General features: G+C 36.4%; 1 protein-coding gene across 1 annotated transcript; it reads left to right on the top strand.

Moving 5' to 3' along the window:
* Positions 1–8,600: 8,600 nt before the first annotated feature.
* On the top strand, positions 8,601–9,113 carry LOC308263093 (ubiquitin-conjugating enzyme E2 G1; the record flags this gene model as incomplete). Its single annotated transcript, XM_080695961.1, has 1 exon — positions 8,601–9,113. One exon carries the CDS (start codon positions 8,601–8,603, stop codon positions 9,111–9,113), a length of 513 nt encoding a protein of 170 aa, XP_080552087.1.
* Positions 9,114–13,673: the final 4,560 nt, after the last annotated feature.

Genomic DNA, 13,673 nt, shown 5'->3' on the forward strand with positions numbered 1-13,673 from the left:
ATCTCATGTTATTATCTGTTCTTTATTATAAAAATAATGCCAGAATTATGGAGGTAATTGTTGATGTTTTCAGTGATCTTCAAAGATTTTTACTACTGTAGTTAATCTGGAATTTTAATGAGTTAAGTTATTGGTACCTAATTCATTACTTGAAAGTTTTACCTATATCATTTATAAACATATCAAAACTTAGTCATAGCTGGGCATGGCGGCAAACAATTGTAATCTCAGTACTTCAGAGACTGAGACAGGAGAATTGCAGATTTGAAACCAGCCTCGAAAACTTAGGAAGGCCCTCCACAATTAAGTGAGACCTTGTTTCAAAATAAGAAACAAATCGGGCTGTGGGTGTAGCTCAGAGGTAGAATGCCCCTGGGTTCAGTCCCCAGTGACACACAAAAATATTTAGTGGTGTTCTTATCTTACTAAAATAATTAAATCATAAATCATATTAAAATGTTTACAGGATTGTGTATTCTTGAATTATAAATATACCGAGTACTAATGGGGGTGCTGTTGCACACATGTAATCCAAGTACTTAGGAGGTTGGCACAGAAAGATCACAGATTTTAGGTCAGCTTTGGCATCTTAGTGAGACCCTGCTTCAAAATAAAAATAAGAAGGGCTGAAGGGGTAACTCTGAGGTAGAACACCCCTTGGTTGAACCCCCAGTACTCTCTCTCTCTCTCTCTCTACACACACACACACACACACACACACACACACACACGCATGCACACACACACACAGCACTAAAATAGTGTAGTTCCTCTCAAAAGGAATTAGATAGCATATTTTACACAGATAATATAAATGATAGTGCTGCATACCCCAGGTCTTATATCACATTTACTGCATATTGGTGGTAGGTTTATGTTTGAATAAGCAGAAGATAATTATAGCACATACACAAAATAGTATTCTACTAAACAATAAACAACAAAACTATGTCATTTGCAAGAACATGGATGAGCCTGGAGAACATTGTATTAAATGAGATTAGCCAGTCACATAAAGTGAATGGTCATATGTTTTCTCTCGTATGCAGAAGCTTGGGAGTCATCAGAACACCAGAAGGGTTTCAGATAATGGAGGAGAAGCTCCAGTGGGGATAGAAAGATAGTCTAGGGGAAGAGGAAGAGGCAGGATCAATAAAGTAATTGCTTCCATTGACATGATGCTTATATGTGAAGATATCAATGTTAATCTCAAAAGGAAGCTCAGAAGAGCTCCCTGTAGAGGGGGTAGGGAGGGACCTGAGGGAAAGCCCACCAAGTGCAGTGTGCATGTTTGTCTCTATCACTCAAAATAACCCATGATGTGAGACAATAATGCACCAATAAAAGTATAGATAAAAGAAAACTCCAGGAATAGGGCTCGTGTTCAAAGTTTTTCATTCCACTTTTTGTTCCTTTGTTTAAGGGAAATGGTGCCTTTCTTTTCCTGAAGCAATTCTACTCACACATGACACAGAAAAATAAATAAAAATTAGAATATAATCAATAAAATTAGAAGAGTGTCAAAATAGGGCAGGGATAAACAATAAGAAGATATTTCTTTCTCGGGTTGCATCTATGAAGGAAAACAAGAAGTTGATTAAAATTCTAATTTAAGATTGCAACTTAGAAATCCCACTACTTCTTCTATCTCTTGCATTCATAGTGTAGTGGCTTGCATACATGAGACCCTAAAAAACTCTTTTTGAAATATTTTTAAGACAAGATGCACATTATGCACAAATGGAATTTGGGGGGAGGGGAAGGCGTCACTCTTTCAATTTTTAAATGATTCCGGGGAAATTTCTTCTAGAAAGGCTGCTTCTGGTCAACTAACCTCATGTTTCTTTAATAAAGAAAGAATTGTGCACTTAAATGTAAATGTATATGCTTTTATCACTGGAATTTAGCCCTGCGATAGACTAGGACAAAATGCTGGGAGGGGAGCTATTTGGTGTTTGCTTAACTTAAAGAACACAAGCCATTTAATATTTATCCTAAATGTTATTGGTCTGTACTTCTGCAAGTCTACTTCACAAAATTTGAGCACATTACTAGCTTCTTTTTTTTGTCACTGAGGAATAACCTCCAAACTCCAGGAAATGGAGTGAACCATATTTAAGATGTTGTTATTCTTTCTTCCCAGAGAACCCATATTAGTGTGTGTATATATATATATATATATATATATATATATATATATATATATAGTATTTATTACTCTTCAATGTTTCTATTGTACCAATGCTTCTTTTCAGTCTCCTAAACTTTTTTATTCATTGTTACAATGTTACAACCCAAAAACAAAGTTAATAATATAACCAACTCACTATTTCTTTTGCAATGAGGGAGATGAATCACTGTATTATTCCCTTCCTCGGATGGGATGGCTGACATTAAGGTATGGATGCTTGAGCAGAGCATGTCACCTGCCACATTTTACTTTAATTTTGGCGAGTATGTAACAAGCAACTGGGGACCTCTGTGAAACTCATACTTTCTCTGCAGACCTCTCTGGGCATGTACACCATTCTTCTCTGATTTGTCCTTTATTACAAGCTGAGCACGTTATGCCTTCCAGAAAGTCCCCCAAATCACTAGTCCTTTGGATTGATCCCATTCTCATTGCTGTTGTAGATTTATTCCTTTATGTATACCAATATGTTCAACTTAGTGGGATGCCAGAAAAGAGGTAAAATATACATTTTTTGCCAAGACCTTATTTTGAGAAGATATCCAATATTTTGGTTCTGTTAGATAAATCAAACCATTATTTAATAGAAATTTAGATATAAGGATTAATTATCTATCAAAGTTCACCAAATTGTCTGAATACTGAGGATATTGGATTAAAATTATTGAATGAAAATTCTGAAAATAAGAGAAAAAACTATTATGATATCTTATTCATTTTGTAACTGTTTTTTTTAAAGAACACATAGTGCCTCTCTGTATATACATGTATATGCATACCTCATCATCTCACAAAACCTTCTACTTTTCAGAAGATTGTTGACAAAAATATATGCTAGATAGTAAAACAAATATATTTAATATTTAGGTAAAACAAACTTTGATCAAGATGTAGCTATTCTATTCCCCTCAAAATCTAGGTTGTGGACTAGCTATGGTAGGATTTTCATGCACACATGTATTAGGCATGTGTTCAGCACTCTCAGGTCTAAGACTGGGGGCTGTTTTAGACCTGTGAGTCTCAAACTTCACCATGCATCAGATACTCTGGAATTTCTGTGCAAACCAAAATGATTGATCTATTGCCACACTCCTTGATTCAGCGATGTTAATACTGTTTGAAGGCACCACACTTCGAGAATCACTGTTTTATATAACCAGAAGAAAACTTGTATAACTTTTATATCAACATATATTGTGGTCCTGCCCAACTGTCGTTGTCAATACTATGTCTCTACTTAAACAGAACTATGCAAATATTCTTAATTTCTTCCCTCTTAATTATGATTTCCTGCCAGTTAGAGAAAGTTGGTTGAGGAATTCAACAGGGCATCTGTTTCAATGGTGAAATACTGTGAACTATTTTGTAGCCTTATATTTGGAATAGAAACTCTATGGTCACATTTTAGCAACATGAGCAGAATCTCTATTCATTAAAAATAATTGATAAAATAATTTTAAATTATTGGCACAATAGAACAATATATGTGCCATCCTCAAAATTTCTATAGAATATATTCTAGTTTTAAATATATAATTTTTATAAATTCTGATATGGAGTCATCTATATGAGATTTATTTGAATGTAATATCTAACACCTGTATCATTGTATATACCTTTAATATTAAAGATGAAGAAATTCACTATATTTATACTGAATAGTTGTATTAGAGTTATTGGATCAATCAATCTATCTCCAGTTTTCTACCTATTTATCTGTCTTTAGAAAGTGAATGATGTATTATACAACGTTGCCTCACATAATTGTGGAGGCTGAGAAATTCAATTTTCATCATTCTTCATCCTAGTGACCCAAGATACCAAAAGCCTGGAAGCTCCAAGCTGATGGTGTAGTGTTCAGACCAAGTGTCCTCAGAACCAAGAGGACAGAAGGCAAAAGAATGTGAATGTTCTAACTCAACTTGTCAGAAAGAGAACGACTTCAAATTTTCTGTCTTTTTGTTACATTCAGGCCTTTGCTGGATAGCATTATACCCACTTGCAGTGGATAAAGTCATATACTTTACACAACTACCAGTTCAAATTCTGATATTTTCTGGAATCATCCTTCCTTGCTAGCACACTCTAAAATAATATCAAGCCAGAAATTTTGGGATCGAGGCATCCAATGGCCTGGTAAAATAGACATACAAAATATTTGTATGTCTTAATCTTCTTAAACTATAGTATCCTAATAAAAAGAACACAGTCATAATGTCATAGTTCTGCACATCTTAGTCTGCCTACAGAAGACAACTCACATTTTCTAAAGAAATGCAAATAAATCCATTAGATGATATTTGCTCTTTCTTTTTTATGTCTCACAGTTAAAACATTATAATGAAATTTTGTTTAATATTTGTTATGATATAAAATCAATACATTTTATGTTGGGCTGTAAGGGATTAGGAGAATAAAGTAAAATATTACATATATTAATATGGGCAAAAAAATATATTCATGTATCAGCCAAGTTTCTCTAGAGAAACAGAACCCACAGAATATGTATAACCTAAAATGGAATTTATCAAATCTGTTTACACACTAAGAAGCTGTAGTCCTATGTGGCAGCCTGTACACCAGAGAGCTGAGGGAACCCGCTGCTGCCTGGTCTGAGAAGATGAAGTCTCAGAGCCTCAGGAAGCAGTTATGCAGTCCCAGCCCAAAGGGAGTGGCCTAGAAACTCCCTACAGAATTGTTAGAGAAAGTGTACACTGAAGAGTGAAGATGGAGCCCAATATCTTCAGGAAAAATCAATAGCAACAGATGGACCTGATTTAAAAGAATCAAGCTTGCCCTCACACTGCCTCTTCCTTCTTCTGCCATGTGCTCCATCTGGGTCCCCAGCCTATTGGACAGTACCATCCACACTCAGGGTGCAGCAGTCCCCTCCACCTGCCATTCCACATGCCAATCATTTTACCTCTCAGCCAAACCACTGACCACATCCCATGAATCCATGTTATTACTGGACATCTGGTCATTATCCTTCCTCACAAATTGAACAACTAAGTTCAATGCCAAATTTCTGCCAGCTAGGAGAACTTCACTTTACCACTATCTTTTACTGATATCCCAAAGAGGGGCTGAGGTGCTACAGTGACCCACCTCTGGATTCTTACATATGACAAATAAGGCAACCTAACTGTGGGGATGGGAGGGGGGAAGAGGAATCTCTTTAAAGCACATGATCTACATCAAGCATGGGTGGGAGGGAAGGGGTGAGAGTAGGTGGGGCTGGGTGGGGGGCTGGCTGGGTGATGTGTGCATTTAAGTCTACACAAGTCTTTTTACACCATTATGATGTATAATACAATGCACCAATTAAAATATATATAAAAAGAAACAGAAAATGAAGTGATATCTGGATGTGTCACACACCACTGAACCCCTAAAAATTTACTGTTGTAAAAGACTACTAAATATGTTAAAGTTTTATTTTCACACCCTCTGGCAAAAAAAAAAAAATATGTCTTAGAAAGTGATCTAGATCACTTATGACTTCTTGTTTACCAGATCCAAGCAGCATAATATCATCAATGTAACAGATTTCTTTGATAGATTTTGGAAGTAAATATTTCTCAACAGATTGAGAAAATATGTATAAATTATATATCTTATTTTACATATATACTTATATAATTATAAGCTTATATATTTATATAATTATATACTTATACAATTATATGTTATATAACATAAATGATTATAGATTATACAAAATCAAATGTGTAATTTATATATGTATATATCTAAGCTATATAAGAAACTTTGAACTCTCAATAGCATGAAAATTACTAGCTCAATTTAAAATGTGCAAAATATTAGGATACACACCTCACTAAACAAGCTATAAAGGTGTCAAATAAAGACACTAAAGGATGGTGCACCTTATTTGTTACCAAGAAAAAACAAATTAAAACCACAGTACAATCCCATAAATCTACTACTAAAACAGCTAATATTGAAAAGACTAGTCATAATAAATGTGTTAATGGAGATCTTTGGTACTTAAACATAGCAAACAAAAATATTTAGAAGAAAATTGCATAAAAATGTAAGAGAGAAGTATGTTAGTCAAATTCCAGATATGTTGTTACATATCGTTAGACATCAAGATGCTTACTTTTCAGAGTTTTAACAGTAAATTATTTTAAAAAATACATGTTAAGCATCTTTATCTTATTTTCTTTCATTAGCAGGAAACAATATGATTAATTAATGAGTTTACAAAAAATATGCCTATTTATCCCACTATCTTGGCCAACCATGACCCAAGTGGGTGTCAAACTTTTATTTAAAAAATCTTTTTAGTAGAAAAATTATTATTACTACTCAAATATGTGACAAATAAATTGTTTTATCTCCTAAAGTATCCTCACTGACAAGTTCCTAGGTTAATGCTCATTACAGTTAGATATAGAATGACCCCTTGAGAAGATCATGAATGGGTGTTTGGATTACCTGGGTGGTAGTCTAGGCCAGTAGAGTGTGGCTGGAGAGTTGAGCCCCTGGTAGTACGAGTTTGGGGTTATATGGGTCCTTCTCTCCTCACCCCATGATATAAGGAGTGAAGCCTTGTTCTTTCCCTCTCTCCACATCCCACCACCGTGCCCTGAGATCTGCGGTCCCCAGCATCACATGGACTGAACCTCAATATCTCCAAGGAAAGAAAGACTGAGGCAATTTATGACCACCTGACTAGACTTATAAAAAGTGCTCAAGAGTATCTTACCTCCAGCAAGATCAGGACCACATGAAAGCATGTGAAAGTGTAAATCCTATTGAACAGTAGGATTCTCATACACAAATGAGAATCAGAAAAGGTTCAAACATTATCAGTGCAGTAAACTATCAAACCACAAAGTTAAACAGGAGGAGGGAAGAAAAAGAACATCATCGAGGTGTGGTAGCACACACTTGTAATCTCAGTACTGGGAGGCTAAAAGTGAAGGATTGCAGGATCAAAGCCAGCCTCCTCAGTAGCTTACTGAGACCCTGTTTTAAAATAAAATAACAAAATAGGCCTGGGGTATATCTCAGAGGCAGAATGGGCTTGGGTTCAATCCCCAGAAAAAACACCACACACACACACACACACACACACACACACACACACACACACATCAACTAGAAAAAAAAAATTTAACAAAATGACCAGAGTAAGCCATTCCTTAGTAAACACGCTAAATTTTGACTTAAAGATATATACTGGCTGAGTCTGGTAGTGCATGCTTGAAATCTCAGTACTTGGGGAGCTGAGACAAGAGAATTGCAAGTCTGAAGCCAGCATCGGCAACTTAGTGAGGTTCTCACCAACCTAGCGAGACCCTGTTTTCAAATAAAAAATAAAATAGATCTGGGGGTATATCTCTGAGTAGAAGGTCCCTAGGTTCCATGCCCAGTACTACACACACACACACACACACACACACACACACACACACACACAGAAGATATATACTGGTTGAAGAAATAAAGATCAAAACACAGTAGTATGAGCCGGGCGTGGTGGCACACGCTGGTAATCCCCGCCCTTGGGAAGCGGAGACAGGAGGATCATGCAGGTTCGAAGCCAGCCGCGCTGGCATAAGAGACCCTGTTTCAAAAATATAAAAATAGGTCTGGGAGTGTAGCCCGGAGGTAGAAGGGCTTCCAGGAACCCCAGTACTACCAAAAAAAAAAAAAAACAGTAGTATGTTGTTCACAAAAAATTTCAATTCACTGGTAAACACATAAACAATTGAAGTAACAGATTGAAAAGTGTTATTACTAACAAATAAAAAAAGCAAACAGGAATAACTATACTTATATCTGACAAAATATATATTAAAACAAAAATTTTAAGAAGGGAATAAGCAGATCACTAAATGATAATCATATCTTTAAGAGGATCAGTTCAAAAAAAGAATATAACAATTATAAATGTACATGCACCTGATGTTGGAGCACCCGACTTTGTAAAACTGCTAGACCAAACTGGCTAAATAGGCTTTGATATACACGAGGCATGGTGGTGCATGCTTGTAATCCCCACGCTTGGGAGGTGGAGACAGGAGGATGGCGCAGACCCTGTTTCCAAATAAAAAATATAAAATAGGTCTGGGAGTGTAGCCCAGAGGTAGAAGGGCTTCCAGGAACCCCTGTATCACCAAAAAAAAAAAAATCCTTTAAAAATAGACTCTGATATAATAATGGTGTGAGGGGTCAGTAGCCCACTTTCTTCAATGGATACATCATCCAGGCAATAAAACCAATAAATAATGGCAGCCAGACGCCCGCCCGCCCGCCCGCCGCGTCGACGCTCGGGCCGCGGGGCCCGGGTTCCTCCGCACGCCAGCCCCCGCCGCCCGGAGCCCGTCCCCAGCCCTTCGGAGGCCCGGCGCCACCCGGGCCCTTGGCGGGGAGGATGACGGAGCTGCAGTCGGCGCTGCTGCTGCGGAGACAGCTGGCAGAACTGAACAAAAATCCAGTGGAAGGCTTTTCAGCAGGTTTAATAGATGACAATGATCTCTATCGATGGGAAGTCCTTATTATTGGTCCTCCAGATACGCTTTATGAAGGTGGTGTTTTTAAGGCGCATCTCACTTTCCCAAAAGATTATCCTCTCCGGCCTCCTAAAATGAAATTCATTACAGAAATCTGGCACCCAAATGTTGATAAAAATGGTGATGTTTGCATCTCTATTCTTCATGAGCCTGGGGAGGATAAGTATGGTTATGAAAAGCCAGAAGAACGCTGGCTTCCTATTCACACTGTGGAAACCATTATGATTAGTGTCATTTCTATGCTGGCAGACCCTAATGGAGATTCACCGGCTAATGTTGATGCTGCGAAAGAATGGAGGGAAGACAGAAACGGAGAATTTAAGAGGAAAGTTGCCCGCTGTGTAAGAAAAAGCCAAGAGACTGCTTTTGAGTGACATTTATTCGGCAGCTATTAACTTCTCTTATTTCAGGGTCTCCAATTGAGAAACATGGCACTGTTTTTCCTGCACTCTACCCACCTATTGCTGGACTTCTGTTGTAACAAGTTGGCAAACACTGGCTGGAACTGGGCTGCAATAAAACATGCCAGTTATCAATGCTGACAAGAGCCTAACAAGTGCCAACTTACAGATGATTACGCATTTTGAATCCTAATGAACTGTTTTAACCTTCAGGAAGAATTGTAAAGACCTGTACATAGCACAACATGATCCGGATAATATATATACTGTTCATGTACATCCACAGATACACCTTGTACCAAATAATGCATTCTTGTAGGAGGATAAGAATCGTGTAAATTCTAAGATTTTAGCAGGTTTTCTTTTCCTATTCATTGTTCTTATCAGTTTAAAAAGACTCCTTAAAGCATGTCAGATGAGAAGCAATTAGGATTAAAAGTTTCCATTTAATTTCCTTTAAACCATTGAGGCTTTATTAAACTCTTTCACTTACTAAACTTTTGTATCTTTTTTGTTTTGACATACTCCCCTTTGCTTTTAGCTCATCTGTCTGCCAGAAAGTTCTCAAATCATTTAGTTCAAATACTGAAATACTTAATAAGCAATTACTTGATTTTTAATGATGACTTCAGAGGAGTGGTCATCACTAGGTGCTTTGTCCTTTTTGTATCTAGTTGCACCCATCTCTTGGATTGGTTACTGTAGCAATAACATTTCCTGGCTGTTAAGAGCTCTTGACTTTAGTCATTATCCCCAAGAACTAAACAAAGTTGGTTCTAAATTCAGCTACTGAAATTTACCCTAAATAATACAAAATTCTGATTTGGTTTTATTTTTCCACTTGAGTTGCCTAATGTTAAGTTTGGATAAAGCATGCACAATTATAGGCTACTTCTGGGTTTACTATTAAAAATGTTATTTACCCTCATACCCTTCTCCTGTTCCTTCATATTTCTTTGCCTCTATTCTTCTATACTACAGATATTTCTCACCTATTGTACAAAGAAATTGCGATGTATATTTTCATGTAATTTGATTTTGGAATTCTGTCACCTTATGTAGTAAGTTCTTCAAAAATATAATTTTTTCCAATAATTGTCAAAAAAAAAACAATAAATAAATAAATAATAAATAAATAAATAAATAAACTTTAGAGCAAAAGTATACTGTAGGTTAACAGAAAATTCCATTTAAAAGCTTTAGAATACACATTGTTTTCATCAGTACATGAAAGTTCTCTAGAATAGAATATATAATAGGCCACAAATCAGGTTTTGATGAATTCATAAAGTGTTGAAATCATATCTAATATCTTCTCTGAGAACAGAAGAATAAAAGAACCAACAGAAAAAAATGACAAATTATACAAATACAAAAAGACTAAAAATAGTTTTAAATTAACAATGGGTTATCGAAGAACTCAAAAGGGAAATTTAAAATTTTATGAAAAATAATGAAAATGACTTTTATAAACATGGATATGCCTGTATCTCTATACATGTCTCAACATGCATCCATGTTTATAGCAGCACTATTAAAAATAGCCAAATTATGGAACAAGCCTCGGTGTCCTCCAACAGATTAATGAATAGTAGAAATGTGGTATACATGCACAATAGAATTTGACTCAACTAATAAGGGAAATAAAATTGTTTCATTTTCAAAAGTATGAGTGGAACTAGAAAATATTCTGTTAAGTGAGCTCAGCCATTCTTCGAAAGTAAAAAGAGAAAATAAAAGACAAAAGAGACTTTAGATAAGTGAGGAGAAAAACCAATAGAATAGTGGATGGGCATTGAGGGAGGGAGAATAAAAAGGGAAAAGGGAACTTGATGAAAGAAATAGATCAAATGTTATATTCCTAGCTGAAGGTATTGTTACTAATATCACTAGCATGTGTAGGGAGGGTGGTGGAATGGGCTATGGAAGGAAACACATGAAGTGCTAAGTGCATGTTTATTTGTACCACACTGAACCTCAATATGAGGTATAATTACAATGCCCCAATAAAAGTAAACCAACATTATATTGAATGTGGAAAAACTGCAAGAATTTCCCCTAAAGTCAGGAACATGACAAGCATGCCCACTATCACCACTCCTTTTCAATATAGTCCTTGAGACTCTTGGCACAGCAATAAGACAAGAGAAGGAAATCAAAGGAATTCAAATAGGAGGAGAGGAATTAAAATTATCCTTATTCACAGATGACATGATCCTTTATCTGGAAGACCCGAAGAACTCAACCAAAAGACCTCTGGAGCTGATTGACAAATTCAGCAAAGTCACAGGTTACAAAATCAACCTAAAGAAATCAATGGCCTTTCTTTATGCCAACAACGAATCCACAATGAAAGAAATAAAGAAATCAATTCCATTCACTATAACCTCAAAACCAATAAAATACCTAGGAATAAACCTAACCCAAGATGTAAAAGACCTCTACAACAAAAACTATAAAACATTAAAGAAAGAAATTGAAGAAGACCTTGGAAGATGGAAAGATCTTCCATGCTCATGGATAGGCAGAATAAATATCATCAAAATGGCCATTCTGCCAAAAGTGATCTATAGATTCAATGCAATTCCCATTAAAATATCAGCGACATTCTTCAGAGACCTAGAAAAATCAATCATGAACTTTATATGGAGAAAGAAAAGACCCAGAATAGCCAAAGCAATTCTCAGCAATAAGAAACATGCAGGAGGCATCACAATCCCAGACTTCAAATTATACTGTAGAGCAATAGTAGTACAAACAGCATGGTACTGGCACAATAACAGATATACTGACCAATGGATTAGAATAGAAGATACAGAAACAAACCCACACATCTTTAGTCAATTAATCTTTGACAAGGGGCCAAACACATACACTGGAGAAAAGACAGCCTTTTCAACAAATGGTGCTGGGAGAACTGGCTAACCATTTGTAAAAAGATGAATCTAAACCCCTTATCTCACCATGCACAGGAATCAACTCAAGAAGGGTCAGAGACTTAGAATTAGACCTGAGACTGTGAAGTTAGTAGAGGAGAGCATAGGTTCAACACTACAACATATTGGCACAGGCAGTAACTTTCTCAACAAAACCTCCAAAGCTCAGAAAATTAAAGCAAGAATTAACAAGTGGGATAGCATCAAACTAAAAAGTTTCTTCTCATCAATGGAAACTATCAATAACCTAAAGAGGAAGCCGACAGAATGGGAAAAGATCTTTACCAGCCACCACTCTGATAGGGGGTTAATATCCAGAAGATACAAAAAGCTCAAAAGACTCTACACTAGCAAAACAAACAACCCAATCAAGAAATGGGCAAATGAACTAAATAGACACTTCACAAAAGAAGAGATACAAAGGGCCAATAAATACATGAAAAGATGTTCTTCATCACTGGCCATCAGGGAGATGCAAATCAAAACTACCCTGAGATTTCATCTAACCCCAGTCAGAGTGGCAAGCATAAAGAAATCAAACAACAAAAAATGCTGGCGAGGATGTGGGGAAAGAGGAACTCTTTTACACTGTTGGTGGGAGTGCAAACTAGTTCAGCCACTATGGAGATCTGTGTGGAGATTCCTAAGAAAGCTAGGAATAGATCCACCATACGACCCAGTTCTACCACTCCTGGGTATTTTTCCAAAAGGTTTGAATCCAGAGAACTATAGCAACATATGCATACCTGTGTACATAGCAGCACAATTTCTTAATAGCAAAAATATGGAATCAATCCAGGTCTCCATCAACAGATGAATGGATTGCAAAACTCTGGGAAATACACACATTGGAATACTACTCAGCCATAAAGAAGAACAAAATCATATCATTTGCAAGAAGATAGAAAGTCCGGGAGAGCATTATGTTAAGTGAGATCAGCCAAGCACAGAAGGACAAGGTACATATGTTTCCTCTAATATGCCCAAACAAGGGAACGAAGAGGATACCAGTGGTACTCCAGGTAATGGAGGGGAAATATCAGCAAAGCTTGAATGGAAATAGGGGAGGAGGAAGAATGAACTTGATTAATGAGGGTCCACATCTGAATATGTGTAAAATTATGAATATGACATGGTTACCCTGGACAATCATTGGTGGGAGGGGGGAAGGGAAAAAAGGGGCGCAGGGGGGAGAGGGCACCAAGTATAGTTTAAATGTATACCATTTATGTTCAATAAAAAATTGAAAAAAGAAATACCATAAAAGTGAAACTGAAAACATATCATACCATACTTAGAGATATTGCAAAAGTAATGAGGGAATTTATAAGTGCTTACATAAAATATATTTCTAATAAGTAACCTAACAATGCCATCAAGGATTTAGATAAGCAAGGAAAAACCAAAGTCAAAATTAGCAGAAGGAAAAAATAACAAATACCAGATACAAAATAACTGAAATAGAGACTAAAAATTAATACAAAATATCAGTGAAAAATAGTTGTTTTAAAACATAAAAAGAGCTGGGCATGGGGGCACACGCTTGAAATGCCCGCACTTGGGAGGCAGAGACAGGAGGATCCCATTGGTTTGAAGC

This window comes from Muscardinus avellanarius (assembly GCF_963383645.1).
Source record: "Muscardinus avellanarius genome assembly, chromosome: 5".
NCBI lineage: Eukaryota > Metazoa > Chordata > Mammalia > Rodentia > Gliridae > Muscardinus > Muscardinus avellanarius.